Source organism: Gracilinanus agilis, chromosome 2, assembly GCF_016433145.1.
Source record: "Gracilinanus agilis isolate LMUSP501 chromosome 2, AgileGrace, whole genome shotgun sequence".
Lineage (NCBI taxonomy): Eukaryota > Metazoa > Chordata > Mammalia > Didelphimorphia > Didelphidae > Gracilinanus > Gracilinanus agilis.
In genome coordinates this window covers 458,819,639-458,841,423 of record NC_058131.1, presented here as the reverse complement: position 1 = coordinate 458,841,423, position 21,785 = coordinate 458,819,639, and the positions used below count along the sequence as shown (strand labels likewise).

The 21,785-nt window shown below is 35.1% G+C and overlaps 1 protein-coding gene across 8 annotated transcripts in view; it reads left to right on the top strand.

Moving 5' to 3' along the window:
- Positions 1-21,785, top strand: part of GPHN (gephyrin) — a 787,688-nt gene that overhangs the window by 537,877 nt on the left and 228,026 nt on the right. For all 8 annotated transcript variants that reach the window (XM_044664832.1, XM_044664830.1, XM_044664831.1 and 5 more), the window contains one exon: positions 13,332-13,466. In XM_044664832.1, the coding sequence (XP_044520767.1) occupies positions 13,332-13,466 (135 nt within the window). The remainder of the gene's footprint in view (positions 1-13,331; positions 13,467-21,785) is intronic.

Here is a 21,785-nt window from a genome sequence, read left to right as displayed (position 1 = left end):
TTAGGAGAAGTTAAGCAGTTGCTTTTTACTCTGCCACCATCTTAACCCATGACAGTGTACTCTTACAAATGATGTCAAAGAATAAATTTTTCAGTTAGTTTTGCTGACTTGCTTTTTTTCCACTTTCTAGTCATCAATCTGTGTCAGAATAAAAGTGTAGGTAGTGATATGTTTAGAAATGAATATAATATGAAAACAAAGGGGATCAATACCAATATGAAATTATTTTTAAAATAAACAAAAGACAAAAATAATTAAATAAAATCCAAACTGGTCAATGAGTTCCCAAATGATTTTTCCTCCTCATTGAAATCATTTTTATTTGTATCATCAGAGTTTATTTTTAAGAATTTCTTATCCTTCTTGGCCCACCTACAGAACTTTAGGTTATAGAAACATACTTATTCTTCTTCTGCCAGAAACTATAATGATTCTATGATTTTATCAGTGAAGATACTCTCCTTCCTCCAAAAAAAAGAAAAAAGACCAATTAAATCAAGTCAGACACTATGCTAGAGTCTAGTGAGAGAAAAATAAAAGTTAAATAATCTCTGTTCTCAAGAAGCTTATGTTCTATTAGTAGTGAGACAACATGTTTTTATATAAAAGAGTTGAGGGATAGCCACTAGACTTGTGAATTCATTGATAAAAGGAACCATAGTTTGAGGGAACTCTCCATACTAATGCAGATTGGTACCTTCTCTATAATTTATAATCTTAGAGAGTTATTTAGAGCACTGAGAGAGTAATTGGACTTGCTCAGAGTCACATAACCAAAAATGTTCAAAAAAGACTTGAACTCAGATCCTGTTGGCTTCCGGGATGGTGAGACCAGTTCTCTGTCCATGGTACCATGTTGCTTAAATGGTAATTGAAGGCAAGAAGTAGGAGGAAAGCACTAGCAGCTGCAGAGATCAGTAATGCATTTCAACTGAGCTTAGAAGGTAACAAGAGATGATGGAGGAGAGGGATAAGAGTATTCCAAGCAATAGGAACAGCCAGTATATGGGGTTTGGAGGTGAAGGGGTAGACAGTTATGGTAGTCATTAAGTATTTTTGCATGTATACTTTGTCCCAGGCACTGTGCTAAGTGACAAAAAATAGTCCCTGATCTCAAGAAGCTCAGAGTCTAATGGAGGAGACAATGTACAAATAATATGCTTATATCTGTATACATCCATATATATCCATAAATATCCCTATATGTATAAATGTGTTCATACATATCATATATGAGTGTATGTGTGACATACATATACATATATATGATAAATCAACAGAGGAAAAGCATTAGCATTAAGGGAGATTTGGAAAGACTTCTAATAGCCAAAAGTAGGAGAGTGGCAGGTACAGAGGGCAGCCAATGAAAATGTCCAAGATCATCAGGAAATATGGATCATATTATCTGAGGAATGGCAAAAGGCCAGTCTCACTAGATCACAGACTATGTGGGAGGGTGAGTGGGGAGGACAGAGAGCAATAAAATATAAGAGGATTGGAAAGGTTGGAAGGAGGCAAGTTATGAAGTACTTTGAAAAAACATTTGATTCTGGAAGTAAGAAGTCACTGGAGTTGACAATAGGAGAATAACATGATCAGACTTGTACTTTAGGAAAATAATTTTAATAGCTGAATGGAAAATAGGATAGAGTAGTGAGTAGTTTGTGATAGGCAGACCAACCAGGTTGTCTAGGTATAAGGTATTGTCCAGATGATGAGGTAAGGTGTCCACATATGAGGTGATGAGGGCCTGCACCAGGATGATAGCAATATTAGAGGTGAGAAAAGGATGTCAGTGAGAAATGATACAAGGGTAAAATCAACAGATTAGATTTCTAAAATATGAACAAAAGGAACAGAGAAGTAGTGGTCAGATAGGTAGTAGGAGAACCAGGACAGAGCAATGGTATGAAAACTAGACAGAAGAGAGTATCAAGGAGAAAAAGGAAATCAACAATGACAAGGTCAAGAAGGGTGAGGATTGATTAAAAACCATTAGATTTGACAAGAAATCATTATTAACTTTATAGAGAGTCATTTTGGTTCAATGATTCAGGTTAGAAACCAGACTACAAAGAGTTAAAAGAATGAAAAAAGGAAGTAGTAGTAGTAGTAGTAGTAGTAGTAGTAGTAGTAGTAGTAGTAGTAGTAGTAGTAGTAGTAGTAGAAGAGGAGGAGGAGGAGGAAGAAGAAAGAAGAACAAGGAGGAGGAGGAGGAAACTTTTTAAGAAGTTTAATCAAAAAAGGATTATAGTTAGTAAAAAATAATCAGATCAATGAAAGATTTTTTAAGAATGTGGGAAATATGCCTATGTTTCTAAGCAGCAAGTAGACAGACAATGAAGATTGATGAGAGTACGGATGATAGAAGATATAATTTGCTGAGAAAGAAGAAGTTAAAATGGAATCCTGGATGTCTATAGAAAGATTTGCCATGGTAAGAAATGCTAGCTTTTCTCCAGAAATGGGTGGAGGAGAGAGCAAGGGAAGACATTCTGTGATGTGAGATGAGTAGGAGGGAAGAAGAGAGAGACCTCAGCAAATACCCTCAATTTTTTTTGTGAGTGTTGTTAGGTGAGAGGGTAGGAGAAAAGCATTTCATGGTTGATTCTCAGAGGTATTAAAAAAAGGTTACAATAGCTGTTATAATGAGTGGAATAGCGAATTGATTTGGGAATTCTAAGAATTGCCTTACTGATGTGAATGCCCAAGTGAGATTATGTAACGAATTTGTAATAGACCCAAGCAACAGTTGAGATTTTTCTCTTGCTTCATTCAGCAGCATGTAAATAAATGATGGGAGTAATCCAGTCATTGGAAAGCTAGTTTGGGGCCAAGCTCTGGAGGATTTTAAAAGCCAAAATTTATTTCTGGTCCTAAGGAAAATGGGAAGCCATTGGAGTTTATTGTGAGCAAGGCAATGACATGATTTAACCTGCACTTTGGGAAAATCATTTCCCTTCTATGTGAAAGATAGGCTAGAATAAAGAAAGACTTGAGTCAAAGAGAAAGAATTAAGAAGTTATTGTAATAATCTAGGTGAGAGGTGATGGCAGCCTAATTTAGGGTAGTGGCTATACTGTGCGAATAGAGAAAGAGATAGTTATGAGAAATATAAAGATTAAAATTATAAGATATGTCATACATATGGATATGTGTGATTAAGAGTAAAAAGTAAAATAACATTAAAATTGTGAAACTAAGAAGTATTGTTGTGTCCTAAACAGACATATGAAGGCTAAGAAGAAGGGTAAATTTAGGGAAAAGATTCTGTTTTGCATATATTGAGTTTAGAATGCCAATGAGACATCAAAGTCAAAATGTCTAACAGGCATTGAAAATCTGCAACTGAAGCTTGAAAAAGACACTATGGAAGAATGTTGTTGTTGTTCGGTCATGTCTAACTCTTCATGACCCCATTTGGGGTTTTCTTGGCAGATACTGGAGTGTTTTGTCATTTTCTTCTCCAGCTTATTTTACAGATAAGAAAGGTGAAGCAAACAGGGTTAAGAAAATGCCCAGGTCCCACATCTAGTAAGAATCTGAGGCCAGATTTGAATTCATTTCTTCCTGACTCCAGGCCCAGCACACTATCTATCCACTGTACCATGTAGCTGCCACTATGAATGGATATAAGTGTTATAAATATTAAAAATGATAAAGGCTGCTATAATAATATAAATTAGTATTTTAATTAAAGCCATGCTGATAGATAATTAGACCACGCGCTTGTAAGCATTCAAAACTGCCGCCCTCGCCATTACTGTCTCCTGTTTCCTGTCTCGAGTCTGCTGGCCAAGAGAGAGCTCCCTCCTAACCCAGGAGATTATAAACTCTTCCCTGCGTCAAGACGTAGGCCTCCCCACACCCAAAAACCCGGAAATGGAAACCAGTTGGACCACGTTGGATCACGGGAAAATTTCACTTTTACAATTCCCCGTGAGGTCCGGCAAAAAAAAAGGTTAGTCCTTTTTTCTTTGCTGGACCTGTAAAAATAAACAACTTCTAAAATTTTCAGGAATTTGGGGATAAAAGAAATAGATGAACAAATGGTTAAAATTAGCCGCATTGACAAAAAACCAATTTGGGGGCAGTCCCCTTTGGTATAACAGTGTACAATTAAAACAATACATACAACTCAATTTCAACTCCCCAAAGTTCAATCAACTGCACCCCAAAGTTCAAAGTTTGGTCTTCATGGTACAGTGAAGACTTTTCAGACATCTTCATGTGTCCTCACCAAACAAGTTCATCGACTGGATTTTGGGGAGATGGCAAGATCCTTATCCTGAAATTATTCTCAAAAGAATTTAAACTTTACATTGTAGATTACAAAACATACATTTTCTTCTAAGATTTATACAATTCCCCGTAAAATTACTCCTAAAAGAGTTAAATATACATATATTTTTACATTATCGAATTTTAAAAAACTTAACAGATATCCCTGTCAGGTAAAACTTAAACACACCTTTTTTCTAAAAAAAAGGGTACCTCAGGTCAGCTAAGGATGGCAAAATACAAAGAATAAAATTCAAGAAAAAAGAAGAAATAATTAACTTGTGAATGAAATGTAAAATGTGCAAAAAAATGTAGGGAAAATAAACTTAGACCTTTCAATGAAGGCCTATTTAAAGTGAATTCAGCAGATTGCAATTACCCATTCAGGGCCAGGACTTAAGGAAAATGTCTCTCTCTGATCTGACTTTATCATCAACTTTTTAGGGAACTGAGCCAAATAAATAACCAATCTTAGGTGCTTTCTAGGAATCTAAGTCGAGGGGACCCACGTCCTCTAAAGTTTTAGAAAAGACTGGGACTCCAGGACTCAAACCCCAATTTCCAAGCCCTAAAGTATTGGCATAGAACTGCTGCAATTATGCAGATTTTAGTCAGTCAAGTCTCTGACCATGTGCTTTCTTTAGCACTATTAATGGCTTTCATATTCCCTTCTGGAATCAGAGAGGCATTTAAATCACAATCCTATAGGCTCAGGTATTTGCTGTAGAATCAGAAAAAGGATAAATAATGATTATATATGTACTTCCAGTACAAGATGATAAAAAGGGGAAAATCAATTGCTCATTAGAAAAATGTTTCAAAAATCAAAAATATATATATAGCTTAGAACTAGAAGGGTTTTGTTACCCCAAAATGAGATTCTCTGTGAGAGAAAGTGGGTTTTACAAAACAGCAGATTCACAATGCACATTCAGATAGAGTACCATTTTCCAATAGCACATTTTAAAACAATTATGTTTAAAATCATTTACTTGTTACAACTTTAAATCTTGGCTAAGAGTTTCTCAACAAATTCTGTTATTGCTTCCATAGCAAAATGTGATATTTTAAAAAGAAACCTTCTGGTCTAAATTATCCTCAGATAAGAATAATCAGGAGCTCCTTGGCTTCCTGTTTTAAAATCCTGGGTAGGAAATGCTTCTACCCATTTAAGGCAATAATTTCTCTTATAGATTTCTCTCATTATTTGGGAGTTACAATAAAATCATCAACAGAATTAATCTAGCAGCCACAAACTTCATTAACTTAAAATGATTCAGGGCAACAGGAAAATCAACGAAATAAGCAAGATTAATTTACAAAAGTAATTAGCAAAATACAGTAAGATGCAGTCTCTTTAAAAGTCATTCAGTTCTGAAAGGTTTTTTTTTATAATCAGTCTTTGCTCAAAGTTCTGAGCAGGTATGGGGTGAAATTTCTTCCCCTGAGTTCAGTTTTTAATCACAAGCAAGTCTGAATAGGCCATTCAGCCCCATTAAGGGTAAACGCTAGGTCCACATGGGGTCAGGTCGTTGGGCTCCGGACTAGAGAAAAAGTTTTGTAGAAAATCCCACATGTAGAGCTTGTGTGGGTGGCTAAATTAGGTCTTTTGAGAAACACGTGGAAGGCTAGAATGTCTCCTATAAGAAAGTAGAGAGAAAGGGGAATACTACCCAAATTGTTAGCGGCAGGAACTGAAGCAGTCTCTGGAGGTCGAGATCTCGGCAAAGGCAGCAGCCGGGGTCATCTCTGTTGGAGCTCGGGGTTCTGGGGTTCTGGAGTGGAACTAGCAGGGTCAGCAGTCAGGATCGGAGATCACCAGGACTGGAACGCTGGCAGGCTTGTAGGCTTTCAGCGGGGCAGGAATGGAGATTAAGTCAGGAGTGAGGAGATCGGCTGCGAGACGAAACTGGCTGGGCACCGGCAGTCCATCAGTGCCAGCAAGGGCCACCAGGCCCAGGACATTGAGCAAAATAATTAGCAGCCCAGCGGCAATTAAAACCATTGTCTCTCTTCCCTGGAAAACAGCCTCTAGGCTGGGGAAAATCGGGAGAGGACTGGGCAAGGAAAAAAATCGCTTCTGAGACTCGGGGTCCCAAAGCCGCATGGCTTTTTCCTCTTAGACTATCCAGAAAATTGAAAGTTCGAATTACTCCTACCTGGCTCGCCAAATTATAAATATTAAAAATGATAAAGGCTGCTATAATAATATAAATTAGTATTTTAATTAAAGCCATGCTGATAGATAATTAGACCACACGCTTGTAAGCATTCAAAACTGCCGCAGTTGGATCACGGGAAAATTTCACTTTTACAATGTGCATGTTTAGTATGTGTGTATACACGCACCCAATTAATCTTCATTGAGATGACTAATTTATGGAAACTGATGATATCACCAAGTAAGAATGTAGAGAAAGAAGGCTTAGGGAAGAACCTTGGGGCAAACCCATAGTTAGGCAGCATGTTACAGATCATGAACCCAGAACAGAAACTGAACAAGATAGAGAAGGAAAACCCAAATAGGAAAGTATATCCAAGAAAAGATGGTAAATACTGTGAAATGCTGCAGAAAATCAAGGATGATGATGACTGAGAATAGATTGGACAATTAAAGGATCATTGGTACATTTTGAGAGAGGAGTTTCAGTTGAGTGATAGGGTTGTAGGGCAATTAGCATAAAGTTAAGAAGTAAGTGAAAAGACAGGAATTGACCACAAGATTTTTTTAAATTTTCAGTGAGCATGTAGATTGTAGAATCTATTGTAAAATCAGTATCAAATTTACAGGTCGACCAATGAGGGAAAAAGGCATATCTTCATCAGAGAGAAGAGTAAACAAAATGAGAAAGAGGAATGAAGTATCAATTTTTTAAATTACTTTTTCAATAAATAAGCATTTATTTTCTGTTCTTCCTCTTCCAGTGGGGAAAAAAAAGAAAAACTAAAAACCACACTTATAATAAACATGTGTCATCATGCAAAATAAATTCCTACATTGGTCATGTCCAAAATCATGTCTTGTTCTGCATTTTTAGTCCATTGCTTAATGTCAGGTAATGGGTAGAATTCTTCATTATTGATCTTCTACAGTCTTGTTTAGTCATTGTATTGATTAGAGCAGTGGTTCCCAAACTTTTTTGGCCTACCACCCCCTTTCCAGAAAAAATATTACTTAGCCCCCTGGAAATTAATTTTTTAAATTTTAATAGCAATTAATAGGAAAGATAAATGCACCTGTGGCCATCATTGCCCTCCTGGATCGCTGCAGCACCCTCCAGGGGGCAGTAGCACCCACTTTGGGAATCACTGGATTAGAGGATGAGATGTAAAGAGAAGAGGGAGCTCCCAAGAAATACTTTTTATTTTTCTCAGGAAAATATGAAACTGAGAGAATGGGGAAAGGGTGATGTGGGTAAGTGTTGCATTGCTGTGATAAGGGCTCAGTTGAAAGTAGATAATAAAAATTTGTAATAGACTCAATCTCAATCCTTCCATGACCGCCTATAACATGCAGATCTTTTCCATGCACTCGCATAAGTTCACCACAGGGTGCCAACCGAACATGTGAGAGCCTTCCTCACTTCATTACAAGGATGCCAGTGGAGCACATAGGCTGGCCATCCGTCATTTATTTCATTCTCACCATATGACTAGCCTATTATCTTTTTTGTTTAATACATTACTTTGATGACATCCTTTCTTCCATTTCTTACTCAGTTTCTCATGTTATATAATTTAGCATGCTCATGACAACCATTTCCTCTCCAGTGGGCTTTGAATGAAACTGATTTTTGATTCTTTGAATATTATTGCACCAAAACTTAAAACTATATCAAAACACCTAAAGAATATTATTAAAAAGATGGGCATCTGTTTTGGGAAAAGTTTGAAGATATTAAAGTAGCTTTTCAATTTCCCAAAGGCAAACCACAAGCATTTTTCCTTCTTATGTTTAATTATGGGCTAAATCAGTATCTATTTGCAATGTCTAAGATTGTGCACATATATTTCTATAAACATATACACAGATGAATGAGCGCTATAGGCTTTCCATCCATACATTATAAACTGAATAATGGGAATTCTTCATCTACTTGGTTTTTCACTGTTTAGACCAAATTTTTTTTTAGAATAATCATGGATCTTATTTAGGAGGTCTCTGCAGTGTTCCAGGATTTGATGCAATGAGCATAGTATCATCCACAAATGAACACTGGAGGATTTCACCATCTTTAGGAAATTTCTAAAAAATTCTAAAAAACTAGAACTCTATGCTAGATCTACTTCATGGTTGTTATGAACTCCTTTGGAAAGCATACATTTTGCTGTTTTTTGACTTACTTTATATTAATGTTCAGAAGATCATCAAACAAGCTTATCTGTATTGTTTTATCTTTCGTAGAATATTGAATAATTCAGATATATACAAAGAAGACATATTGAGAACTTCTAAGTAGACATTTTGGTCTACCAAATTGAAATTTTTTATAGTTAAAAAAAAGCAAAGGCCTAATATTTTCCCCATATTTTTGAGATCTGTCCCTGCATAAATCAATCCCTCAGAGCTCTCAAATTATTTTACCCACAGCCCAGGTCTCCATAGGTATACTTCCTTTGGCTGAATCTTTTGAAATCTTCCTTAAAATCTATAGTACATGGCTGACTATGGCTATATTTACTCTCCTGCTTCACAAACTCTTAATTTAATATTAATATGGTTCCTTCCTTCTTTCCTACTCCTCCACAACTTACTCTTAACTTCAAACCCAACATGTAGGTTCTTCCTGGTGAATAGCAGGTCCAGAATAGATATTTCCTATATTAGTTTCTCCACTCTTTGACAAATAAACTTATTAATAAATTATTAATAAGGCAAGAAAATAGTAGCTTCTCTACTTTGTCAGAGAGAACTCCAGCAGACATTCTGATTATTGGTCTTACAAGAAAGGTAGCATGGATAAAGGGCTTAGTTGGGAAGATAAAAGTTTTAAGTCCTACCTCTTACATACACTGACATTGTGGCCCTAGAAAAAGGTACTTTACCTTTCACTGCCCCAGGCAACTCTCTAATACCATAAATTGCCAGATAGCTGCCAATATGCATTGATAATTTCCTCTCAAGGAGTTCTCCACACCAGTGAACTCAGTAGGTCTAGATAAAAAATAAAACTTGCTCTCATCACATGAATGTTTGAAGTTTGTTATACAGGGAGGTATGGTGCTTGAGTAAGATGGGCCTGATGAAGCTGGCCCAAGATCCCTAGATGGTAAATGGATCTAAGCTGAGTGAGTAGAGGGATGCCTGAATGGTCACCAAGGTGAGCTGGTGGTAGCCACCAGGGCTTATAATTGCCCAGCTCAGCTAAGTACTTGACCCCACAAACAGTGCCCAAGCCTAAGTGATTAGATGAGGAGCTGTATATTGACCCACACAGATCCTCTGGTTATTAGGCTTGGAGTTGGGTTAATGAATAAAGGTTTGTAATAAGGATAATAATTGATATTGGATAACACTGATAACTGCAATTTCGATAAAATCCCCTTTCCCCTTTGGATGTAATTTTCCACTTGCTCTTAGAATGACATCATTCTTCACTTAAATGGGTTCAAGGATTTAATGCTATAAACTCAAAGGGGTAAGGTCCAGGATAAGGAAAATGGTGTTGGGGATGGCTATGCTAAATCTATGGAAGCTAGAATAGGCTAATTAATCAGTAACAAGTTGGCAGCTGGCTAGAGATGTTCCTCTCCCTTCAGACCCTGGTCAGGCCTAGCCATGGCCCAGTCCAGGTAAAGAAAGGGATTGTGATATTCTTCCTGATAGCAGATGTTGATGTTTATCTCTCAGCCTTATTCAGTAATAGGTGAATTGATATTTTGAGGCAATCAGGTATGGATGCTGGATATGCAGGTCTGTAGGCCTACCCACCCTCACCACCCAGGACCCTTCTCAAAAATGAGGCCCTGAAGGGCTCAGTTCCTGGGTTTTTATAGCGGTGGTAGCAACTGTCTTTTGCCCTTGGCTCATGCCATCTGGGTAAATTCTAAATTCTATAACTGACAATCTGTCATTCAGATTGGTCTCCATCTTCTTCCCAGAGATTTCCTATTACAAGTTGGATTAGAGAGCTGAGGCCTGATGTTTCCTTATCTCTCTGAGCTCTCTAACCTGATCCTTCTTGTACAAAGCATCATGTTATAAGGTATACAGTTATAGTGTATATGGTATATTTGCATAAGGTTTGCAAATCAGGATAGCTAGCTTCCTAAAAATTATAGTGATCAGCTTTATGCTAAACAAATTCTCTTAAAAATATTTCCATATGCTGAAGTCTCATTTCCATATGCTACAGGCCTTGTAGTCCATTCCCTATGACCCAGTTATAGATCAGATAGTCCTATAGTCAAGTTCCTTTAATGCTTCAAAAATGAAATCTTTCTGAATGGGCCTCTGACAGCCCTGAGTTGCTTTTCCTTTAAAATAATGCCCTCATACAGAATTTCTTCTAGTAATGAATTATGCTCTAACAAGATTCAAAATGTATTATTCTTAAACAACAAGGGTATTCTGAGATAATATCTGAGAGTAATAATACTAATAATAGACTAATAATAGCTAACCTTTAAATAATGCTTTTATTTTTTAAAGTATTTTTAACTCTTTTATTTTAGTGTTATACTATCTCTATGAGGTAGATACAATAGATAAGGGATAGGGACTAGACCTGTGATTCCATAAATACAGGACATTCCTAGTGAGAAAACTCCCTATGCCAGTGCTCATTGGCTCCTTCTCTGAAAGCTATAGTCTTAGAGGATTGTGGGAAATACTTAAAGATTAAGTGACTTCACCTGGGTTAAAAAGTCCAGCTATGTCAGAGGAACTCAAGTTTTCTCGACCTGAAGCCAGTTCTTTTTCCACTATTCCTATCATCTGTCTCTCAGTATAAATGTCAATATCTCATTTACACAGTGAAGTTATTCAGCTTCAGGTAGAATGGGGAGCTAGGTCTGCTACTTTTCAACCCAATTTTCTTTCCACTGGTTGGTAACTAGAAATCCAAAATGTCTTTTCCCTGTTTTTGAGTGAAATTAAGAAAGTAAAAAAAATTTCAAACAAATCATTTTGTACTCTACAAACAGCTGAATTGTTTTTCTGTTCTACAGTTGCTATAAACTGTATGAAAATATATTTGGAAGCCATGTAACACTGGAAAAAAGCACTGAATTTAGGCTAATTCAAAAGACCTGGGTTCAGAGTTCTCAGCTGTTGCTGTAATCTTCATGAATTTAGAAAGGCAAATCATTTAATATTCCTGGGCTTCCTTTTTGTCATATAAAAGTGAAGGCATTAGACTAGATGGCCTCTGAGATTTGCTCCAACTCTAAATATCTGATCCCATAAGAATATGGGAATAATCAATCAGTATAGGTTGTAATTTATACTTAAGAAATTGAATGTGGGACCATGTTTTCCCTTTCTCTTGCAAGAGGATGATTGCAAGAGAACTATAATAATCATTTGTAACATTTAAGAGATGTTCATTCATATATGCAGAATAACATTGAGGAAGAAGTTATATATACATGAGTGTGTCTGTGTACTGTGTATATATGTATGCATATAAAGCCTTGAATTTCTTAAAATAAATTCTCAGTGATTCTAACTTCAAATGAACGAATTTCCATGAGAATAAATTATTTTTGATTTCACTGTATCTAGCCTCTTTAGTCCTAACAGAAAATATATACATCTAATAAATTATGGTCACATAAAGTTGAAGGTTGATGTTCATTCCCATCATTGATCCAGGGAAAGAATGTTTAAGTATGTTATTCATCTTCGGTCTCAGAAAATTTAAAAGGAATGTGAATAAATGTAAAAATACACAATAATCAGTAACATACTTAAAATAACACTTCTGTCTTTCTAGGTTTTTGGTAATATTCAAATAGCTCATAAATTCCTCCATGCTCTATTTGCAGTTTTTCATTAAAAAAAGTTTCCCTTTTATTTTAATGTTACTCATTTAGTTGTGTTTTTGCATTCTTTTAAACGATTCTTTTCAGTTCCTTTAGGGATTCATTACCTCCCACATGACTGTTTTTGGCACATATCTGAAGGAGACTATGTAGTTTGTTGTAATTACATTGTATGCTACTTTATTCCTATTGTTGCCTCAGCAGATTGTGAGTTTATTGCATAAAATTGTACAATACAGGATTTAATTAGTTGTGGTATGAATTTATGTTCAATCAAAATTAAGGCAGAAACCACATAGGAACAAATCAAATTTTGTTTCTACACATGTGGGTGCTGTATACCTTCAGCAATGCCCATGTTTATTAAGTGTCATCGATCATAGATTTTAAGCTGGAAGGAACTATAGCAGTCCTTTCCCCTAACAGATAAGGAAACCAAGGGCCAGAGAATTTTACCAGTTTCCTCAGGGTCACATAGGAAGTAGTGGAGCTGAGATGTGAACCTTGTTTATCTCTCCCCAAAACTCTTTCAACTATGCTTTGTTGTTGCCCACAGCTGTATAGCTGTGACTACCTAAAACTTCTAGTTGGGGGACACTTTCAGCTTCTCTTTTATTAGAAGTTAGTTGTATAAGTTTTCATAATGTAAATTTTACCTTGAGGCCTGTCTTATATAGAAGCTGAAAATCGGCTAGTTTAGTAGCAGTCATTCCTAACACCACAGGCCCAAGGTGTTAAAGATTTTATCCTAGATCTCAAATAATTTTGCAAAATTTTACCAACCTCTGTTATACTGATAAGATTGAGAAAAACTAGTGAATATTGTTGGACAAGTATTTTTTTCACATTGCTTAAAGATTTTTTTTATCCATCAAGATAATATTTCATGTTATTATATTTTTATTAATAACACCACCAAGTAACACAAAGTTATAATAGTAGAATGAATGAATTGCATATCACGAAGACTTGAAATAGAGTTTGAACATAATTTTTTCTTGTTAACAGTTATTTTAATCATTAGTGCTTTCAAGTTAATCATCATGTCTGACTATCTTGCTCAGATTCCAGATTCCATCATCTCCCGTGGCGTTCAGGTGCTCCCACGAGATACCGCCTCCCTCAGCACTACCCCTTCAGAATCTCCTCGTGCCCAGGCTACATCTCGCCTCTCCACAGCTTCCTGTCCAACACCAAAAGTAAGCATAGTGCCTTTGCATTTGGCACTTCTCCAACATGTAATTCTGTAATGAGTCATACTTCTTTTCAATTGACTAAGTTTGACTTACATGTACAATTATACTGTGAAAAATAAAAGCTGAATCCCATACCTTATTCCACAAAATAGTTTTTGAAAAAGTAATAGTAAAACAGAAACTCCATGGGAAATCTATACTTTCATTACAACTATGAGTAACACTTCTATGGTTTCTCTCTTTTAGACATTTTTTATGAACATCACCTGATATAATATACAATGTTGCTAATGTAAATGTGGAATTCTGTCTTCATCTCGAGGTTGAAGATACTTTTAGCCAACAAATAAGAGAACTAATATTATAATGTACATTCACAAAACAAGTCTATTCATATTTCTAGTCTAGTCTGGGGTAGCTCCCTGCTTTAGTATCATTCTAATTTCTTTCAATGATATTCAGCTTGGAATATTGCTGCCTGGTATTTGGAAACAACTCTAAATTGACTAGAAAGAAAGTTTTAATGCCAACCTTTGGGGTGGGGTGGTTATTATTCAGCATTTGTATTACAATTTATCCTGAAATCATGTGAAAAGAGATTGTACTCTGTTAATAGGCCAAATATCATATCTTAGCATGTGAGGAGAATAGACTGCCTAGCTTAATAATGCCCATGGCTGCTTTCTGCTGAAACTGTCTTCACTAGAATCATTTTGTGTTTTAAAGATCTGCATCAGCAGAAAGCTCTTTATTGGATGTAGACATGTTCAACAGACTGGTAGCAAATGGCTAAAAGTAACATTCTTTCTTATTTAATTGATTATGATAGTTATAGATTAGTCTGCTTGCTAAAATTATTACAAGAGTCCGACAGAACATTTTTCATACTATGACTTTTTTCTGTCAGCAAATTGAATTAACCTACAGGGATCTGTTCAGCTGTCTTCCCCAACTCCAACTCAGCATTATGAATGCCAATTCTGGATTTGACTAGAATAGATCAGAAATGCATGTGGGCATTTTAATCTGGTTTTATATCCCACAGTACAATATTCTTAGCAGTGTCTTCATATATAATGAATGTTATACATATACTTTTGTCTTAGTTTGTTCTGAAATTAGTTTAATTTCATGAATTAATTAATTATAACAAATTAATTTCTATGCCTTTAGAAAATTGGGATCTCAGAATTTCAACAAGAAGGATTAACAATAGGCATATCTTAGGTATTAAGTTAAATGTGCTTATGCTATTCAGATAAGTCAGCAATCAATCAACAAATATTTATTTGGGTGATAATCTAATGCATTTCAAACTGAATGAAAACATACAGCTTCAAAAATGTAATTTAATGAAAATTCTCATCTCCTATCATCAAAATATTTCAAAATGAAGCCATAACCAGCATGGAGCAACTAAGGCTTTTCCCCCAAAAAGGAAATGTATAGGGCACTTAACAGTACCACCTTGTGGTATACTCTATTCTCTCAGGGACCACCACACCCCGCACACACACACCTCTTTAAGTCATACAAGAATGTAAAAGCTTCGTGGAAGTATTCTAGGGGCAGCTTCCTCTTCCCAACAGAAATACTTCAGGGGAGCCACTTGTCCCACGCACACATGCGAAAATGTTATTTACAACTCAAAACAAAAGTATCCATAGCTCACTGGGATTGCATTCCAACTATGCAAACTGAATTTGGAAAGTAATTGAAACAGGAGGTCAGGTCCATTTTAGTATGTTTTGCTAAAGCTTTCACAGATCCTAAAATATTCCATAAGAAGTTTTTTTTAAATTTTAAGTAAAATATGAATTAATTAAAACAGCCTCTGTACTGGTATAAATGATACCAATGCAATGCCTTCTTGAAGCAAGGTTTTATGCATAAAAACTAGAACCTAAAGTTTTTCTGTGAATCAACGTACATAGATGCTACCCATTAAGGAATCTAAGACTGTTGCACATATTGGGAAGATAATGGAAATGCTAGTGCAATTGGAGGAAATGTGGGAAGATTGAAGAAGCCTTAGTGACTCAAATAACTAATAAAGTTCTCAAAAGGCCAGATATTGTTATATTTCTTTTTTTTATAATTTTTTGGGTAATTCAGACCTTCAAAAGAATACACACATATAATAAATATGCATATATAAGAGCTTCTGGAAGAAAATTTTCCAAAGTCATTCTTATCTGTGGATTATTGAAATATCCAAATGTGCCTGATGTAGCTTTTATTATTTTAAAAAGCTAGGTATTTAACATTTTAAAAAATTCTTGTAATCCTAATTTATAATTTTAAGTTAGAAACGTAGGAGGCATAAATATGTGTGTATATATGTGTGTGTATACATGCATACATGTATGTATTGAATGCATATGTGTATATGTTATTTATACTGTGTGTAGTGTTTGCAGAGAACTGTTGGAGATAAATGAAAACTGTTGTCGTCGAATATTTCACATGTTTGACCAATCCTCAATTTTCAGTCATCTTACCTTCATTAGAGAACTGTATGTATGTGTATGTATATATGTATGTATGTATATGTATATATGTGTGTATGTGTATATATGTGTACATATATACATATATGTGCCATATATACCAAGCCATATCCCAAATTTTTTAGCTACCCAAGATACTTGGACATCTTATTCACAAGATTGTTTGAGTACTTGTTTTTCTACTTCATGTGATAACTTTTGTTACTAGACTTCTAAAACAATGTCATCTGTGGTTTCAGGAGATACAACTGTCAACTTAAATATGCTCTAACATGTAACAGTTTAGTCAATCAATCAACAAGCATTTATTAATGAGCATCAACACCAGGCTCTATTATTGATTTGCCTAGTGATCCTTAAGCAAGTTATCATTTCATCTGGTTCTTCAGGGTCCTTGTTTGGAAAATGGATTGCTTTCACGTGCTTATATTGAAGAACAATTCATTTAAAGTATTTATTTAAGTAGAAATTTCACAATGACATTTTTACTTTAAATTTATATTTTTAATATGAAACTAAATATGATCTCTTAAAGGAAGCACTATAAAAGATTTTTTTCATGGCCCCCAAGGAATATTTCAAAAAGTGTTCTTTAATCCTCAAATAGGATAATTTTGTCTCTGACAAGGAAGAAGTTCTTTCTTTCACGGGTCCCTTGATTTAAATTGATGCTTGAACTGTATTTACACCTGTATTGGATGAGCTGTCACCTAGACTCCTTATTATAATTATATTCAATCTTTTTTGTTTGATAACAAATTTTAAAAATTGATTTTTGAATGAATGTATTCCTATACAAACTGAGAATGTGGGGAGAAAACTGTTATGAAGTCATATTTCTGGGTTAATTTTTCTTTAGTCCCAAACTGCTTGAATTCTCTAAGATTAAGCAGCTTATTTTATGTAAACAGAATAAGAAGTAGAAAGTATGCCTCAAACAGCACCATTGAGAACAAAATTAAGATGTTTCCCACATAAGATTTTACTAACCATGATTTATTGACTTGACTTAAAATCCTTTTTCTACCCCCGGTGATAAGATTGTTATATTTCCTCAGCTGATTGTTGTTAAAGGTAACACATTTCTCTTTCCCTTATTATAATATTTAAGTCCATTAGGTCATGAGACTTCCTTTTTTTTTTAAAACCCTTAACTTCTGTGTATTGGCTCCTGGGTGGAAGAGTGGTAAGGGTAGGCAATGGGGGTCAAGTGACTTGCCCAGGGTCACACAGCTGGGAAGTGTCTGAGGCCGGATTTGAACCTAGGACCTCCCGTCTCTAGGCCTGACTCTCAATCCACTGAGCTACCCAGCTGCCCCCAAGTCTTGAGAATTCTAACCATCAATCTTCTCATTTTCAAAAGGCGTCTTTTTTAAAAATAATTTGCTTTACAAGAGCCAGTTCAGAAATCATAAAAATTAGCTACCATAGTGCTCTCTGTCTCAGTGAGAAGAGAAAAAGTAAAAATAATAATCTATAATTAGAAGTATTCCCAAAAAAGCACTCACAAGAGTAGCCCTAATTTGTGAGACCCATAAGCACTTTGTTCACATTCAAATTTAAATCCTTCCAAAAAAATATCTTTCAAAGGAAAATTTGTAAATCCTTTAGCTTCCAATAAGAATGTAAAAAGTAGATATATAAAATTGGATTTTGAACCTATTGTCAGACTTGGCTAGGCAGTCAATGTAAAGGTTAATTTCTCTATAAAGTATTCTTGCCAATTAGCAACTATGCCTAAAGACTACCTAAAAAAGAGTTATCTTTTAGCAGTCATTGTTAGTGAATATCATTCTTAATACATATCCTTGGCAGTGATCTTTAGTTATTTAACACGCACCCTACTAAGGAATAGTCTCAGAATATTGTCCAGAAACCATCAGTATGAGTTAACAAAGAGCCTTAAATTTTCTGATATTCTCAAGTATGGTCTATCATTAAGCAAACTATACTGCAGAAATGGCTAATAGAAAAAACATCATCAGCCCTTCCTAAAATAAAATATCCTAAGATAGTCCAATTATTTAGTCAATTCTCTTGTCCAATAATTCAAAATAAATTGGGGATGACTAGAGTTTAGATTTGACAAAGGAGTCATTTTATATCACAGTCACAGCAGTTTTATTTACCTAGGTTAAATTTTTAATTCAACAGTCACTAATAATAATTTTTAATTAATCTTTTTTTCTGTTCTATTTCCATGCTAAAGGTTTCTTTCTTCAGTTATATTTAAGCAGTGACCTACAGGAATTCTTCAATATAATGGGCAGCTTCAACATGAAAAAGAATAAGGCCGTTTTCCCTTACAAAAAAACCTTTTTATTTTGGATATATTGCCAATTAATTTCTCTAAATTCTAATCCAAAAAATAATTGTAAAGCTGCCATCTACTATATAGAAACAAAGGTCTATAGTTAAGAAGGATCTCAAAAACTATGTAGCCCATCCTGTTTATATTATAGATGAGGATACAGTGCCCAAGTTCTCACAGACAGAAAACATCAGAGGCAGGATTTGAATGCCTGTCCTTTGACTGTAGAGTCAGAGATCTTTCCGCTCTGCCACACTTCTGCATGAAATAGATCTACAAGCAAAGATAATGCAGATGAAAAAGAATATTTCTGCTTTTATGCTTGCATTTTTATGAATTAGAAACCAAAGATTTAAATTAGAACTTCTGTCCTTTTTGGAAGCAACCTGAAATCATAACTTGGTAAACACTAAAGAACAAATTATGCAAAGCAGTAAAATTTTCAGCACTAAATGCAAGGCTACATTTCTGCTTATCTTCCACTTTAGTTTGAAATATCGAAAATCTCAATGTGTAGGGTTGCATAAATATTCGATAGTATATGTATGCAAAGAAATATTTGCCATGCAAAAGTTTCATATTTCTGTTTCTTACATTGTACCATGGAAAATAATACTACTCATCTAAATACTCTTCTGAGGCTTAGAAGATATTCTTAGTTGCTCTTTTCTAATATATAGCAAATAACTCATTGAAGTCTGTTATTATATACACTGCTCTATTTGCTTCCTCTAATCACTAACGAAAAAATATACACATTAGCATTTTAAAAGATGCTTGGGAAGTAGCTGAAGATGAGCTGAGCTGGGGAAAATATAGACCCTCAACATGCAAATTCATTAGGGTCACTGAAAGAAACTTTGAAAAGCTTCAAATTAAAAGCAGTTATGGAATCATAAGGAGAATAACTATGATATGAGCTTGAATCCTTGATGTCTTAGAACAAAATGGAAAAAATAGATAAGGTTGGAATAATAATAATAAGTAATAATAATAGCATTAATATAGTGCTTTAGAATTTCTGCAACTCTTTATTTATATTATCTCATTTGATATGGAATTAAGGAAGGGCTCACCCAAGGATATTTTAAATATTTTATTATACAAAAGTATTTAAAGAAAACAATGTTGAAGATTTCATAGTTATTTTATAAAATGAGAAAATGTTTTAATAATATTTTCTTTGGTTGACTTAATATGTGTTGTGAAACATATATTACTATCAGACAAAGAATAGGTATGTAATGAATGAATGACTGATTAATTTGAGAATGAGAATTCCAGGATTCATAGGTGAAGTAACTGCCAATAAAACTCTGTATTCCCATACTTAATGCTGATATACCAGAGTGAGAACATTTTCATGCCTTCCAGGGATTGCTGGTTCTCACTCTGATTTTGGACACTTGGTTGTGCTTCAGTATATAGAAAACCTGCTTGTGCTGGTGACTTTTTCTTGTTCCCATTTTTATCTATGAGTTTGATCCTCAACCCCTGGAATAACCTCAGAGGTTACTGCTGAGCTCAGCATGCCTTGATCCCTTGAAACAATGGCAGCCATAATCATTTCTCTCTGGATTCCCCTTTTATCTGTCATATCACCAGTGTTCTATGAAAACCATTAACTCTTCCAGGGGATTTCCCCTATTCTTCCCTTAATCCCAGTCTACAATCTTATCTCAAAATATTAATAGAGAAAATTCCAGCCCAAATTCTGGGTTGAAGATATGAACCTAGAATGGCATAATCAATGAAAAAGGTCTGCCTCTTGCTGAGTTCTGAGTTCTAGAGGCTGACTACTTGGAGATAGGAAAGATATAAAGTCTTAATCATACAGGTTCCTTCCTTCCTTCAGCCTACGAACATACTTTAAAAAAATGTTTTTAAACCCTTCTCTTAATGTTGCTGACTTTAAAAGCTATGATCCTAGGTCTCTATTCACTTTCATTTCTGGCAAGAGTTGTTTATATGATCAATTGCCACACCCTATTGATTCTAGTCTGGCAACTTTTCTTACTTCGAGTCGACTATGTGCAAAGCCCAATGTTAGGCAATGGCAATATAAAGACAAAATGAAACCCATTCACGTCCCTTAAGAACCATACTTTCTATTGAGAGATGCAACATATAAACAGATAGGTATATATACATACTTGTGTGGGGAGGGAGAGAGTTCTGACCACTAGGAGGAATCAGGAAGGATTTCTTCTATGAGGTTATACACAAACTAAAATTTGAAACTACAAAGACTTTGAGGCAGAAGATGGAATGCCAATTTCTGGAAATAGCAATTAGGCTAGTTTGTCTGGAACTCCTCATGAGAAAAGGAAATAATGTGTAATAAGATAGGTTACAAATACATTATATAGGTTCCAACCTGCAGAATTTGTCATTTATCCTGCAGTCAGTGGGTAGCCACTGAGAGTTCTTGGGTAGAAGAGAGGCTTCTTGGCTTATGGTTAAGAATATCAATTTATTGATCAGGCTAGCATTAATCAGTAACTTAAGGTAGTGATCTCTCTCGGTGATCAAAGACCTCAGAGTCCCCTCACATAGATACAATAATAAATACTTGGGGAGCTCATTATTCAGCAATTCCTTTAAATATCCCAAGACATCTCTAATTGGTAAATAGCCAATGGGGAGGTGGTACATCAAAACTCACAATTCCTCCCCACCCTGGTGATGGTGGGCAGCCACATATTTAATGTTGTATCATTAGCCATAACTCCTTATTTACTGAGCAAGATGAACTTTGTTATCTCCTTTTTAAATTTACCAGGCTCTAGGGATTTGGAGGGAGGTATGGCTAGATCAAAGGGCAGGCGTTTTTTATAGCCCTTTGAGCATGGTTCCAAATTGCCAGCCAGAATGGTTGGATCAGTTCACAATTCCACCAGCAATGCATTAGTGTCCCAATTTTACCACATCCCCTCCAGCATTCATTACTCTCCCCTTCTTTCATTTTAGCCAATCTGCTAGGTGTGAGGTGATACCTCAGAGTTGTTTTGATTTGCATTTCTCTAATTATTAGAGATTTAGAACACTTTCTCATGTGCTTATTGATACTTTTGATTTCTTTATCTGAAAATTGCCTATTTGTGTCTCTTGCCCATTTATCAATTGGGGAATGGTTTGATTTTTTACACAATTGATTTAACTCCTTGTATATTTGAGTAATTAGACGCCTGTCAGAGTTTTTTGTTATAAAGATTTTTTCCCAATTTGTTGTTTCCCTTCTGATTTTGACTACATTGTTTTTGTTTGTACAAAACAATTTTTAGTTTGATATAATTAAAATCATTTAATTTACATTTTGTAATTTTCTCTAACTCTTGCTTGGTTTTAAAATCTTTCCTTTCCCAGAGATCTGACAAGTATACTATTCTGTGTTCACTTAACTTATTTATAGTTTCCCTCTTTATATTCAAGTCATTCACCCATTCTGAATTTATCTTGGTTTAGGGTGTGAGATGTTGATCTAAACCTATTCTGTCCCAT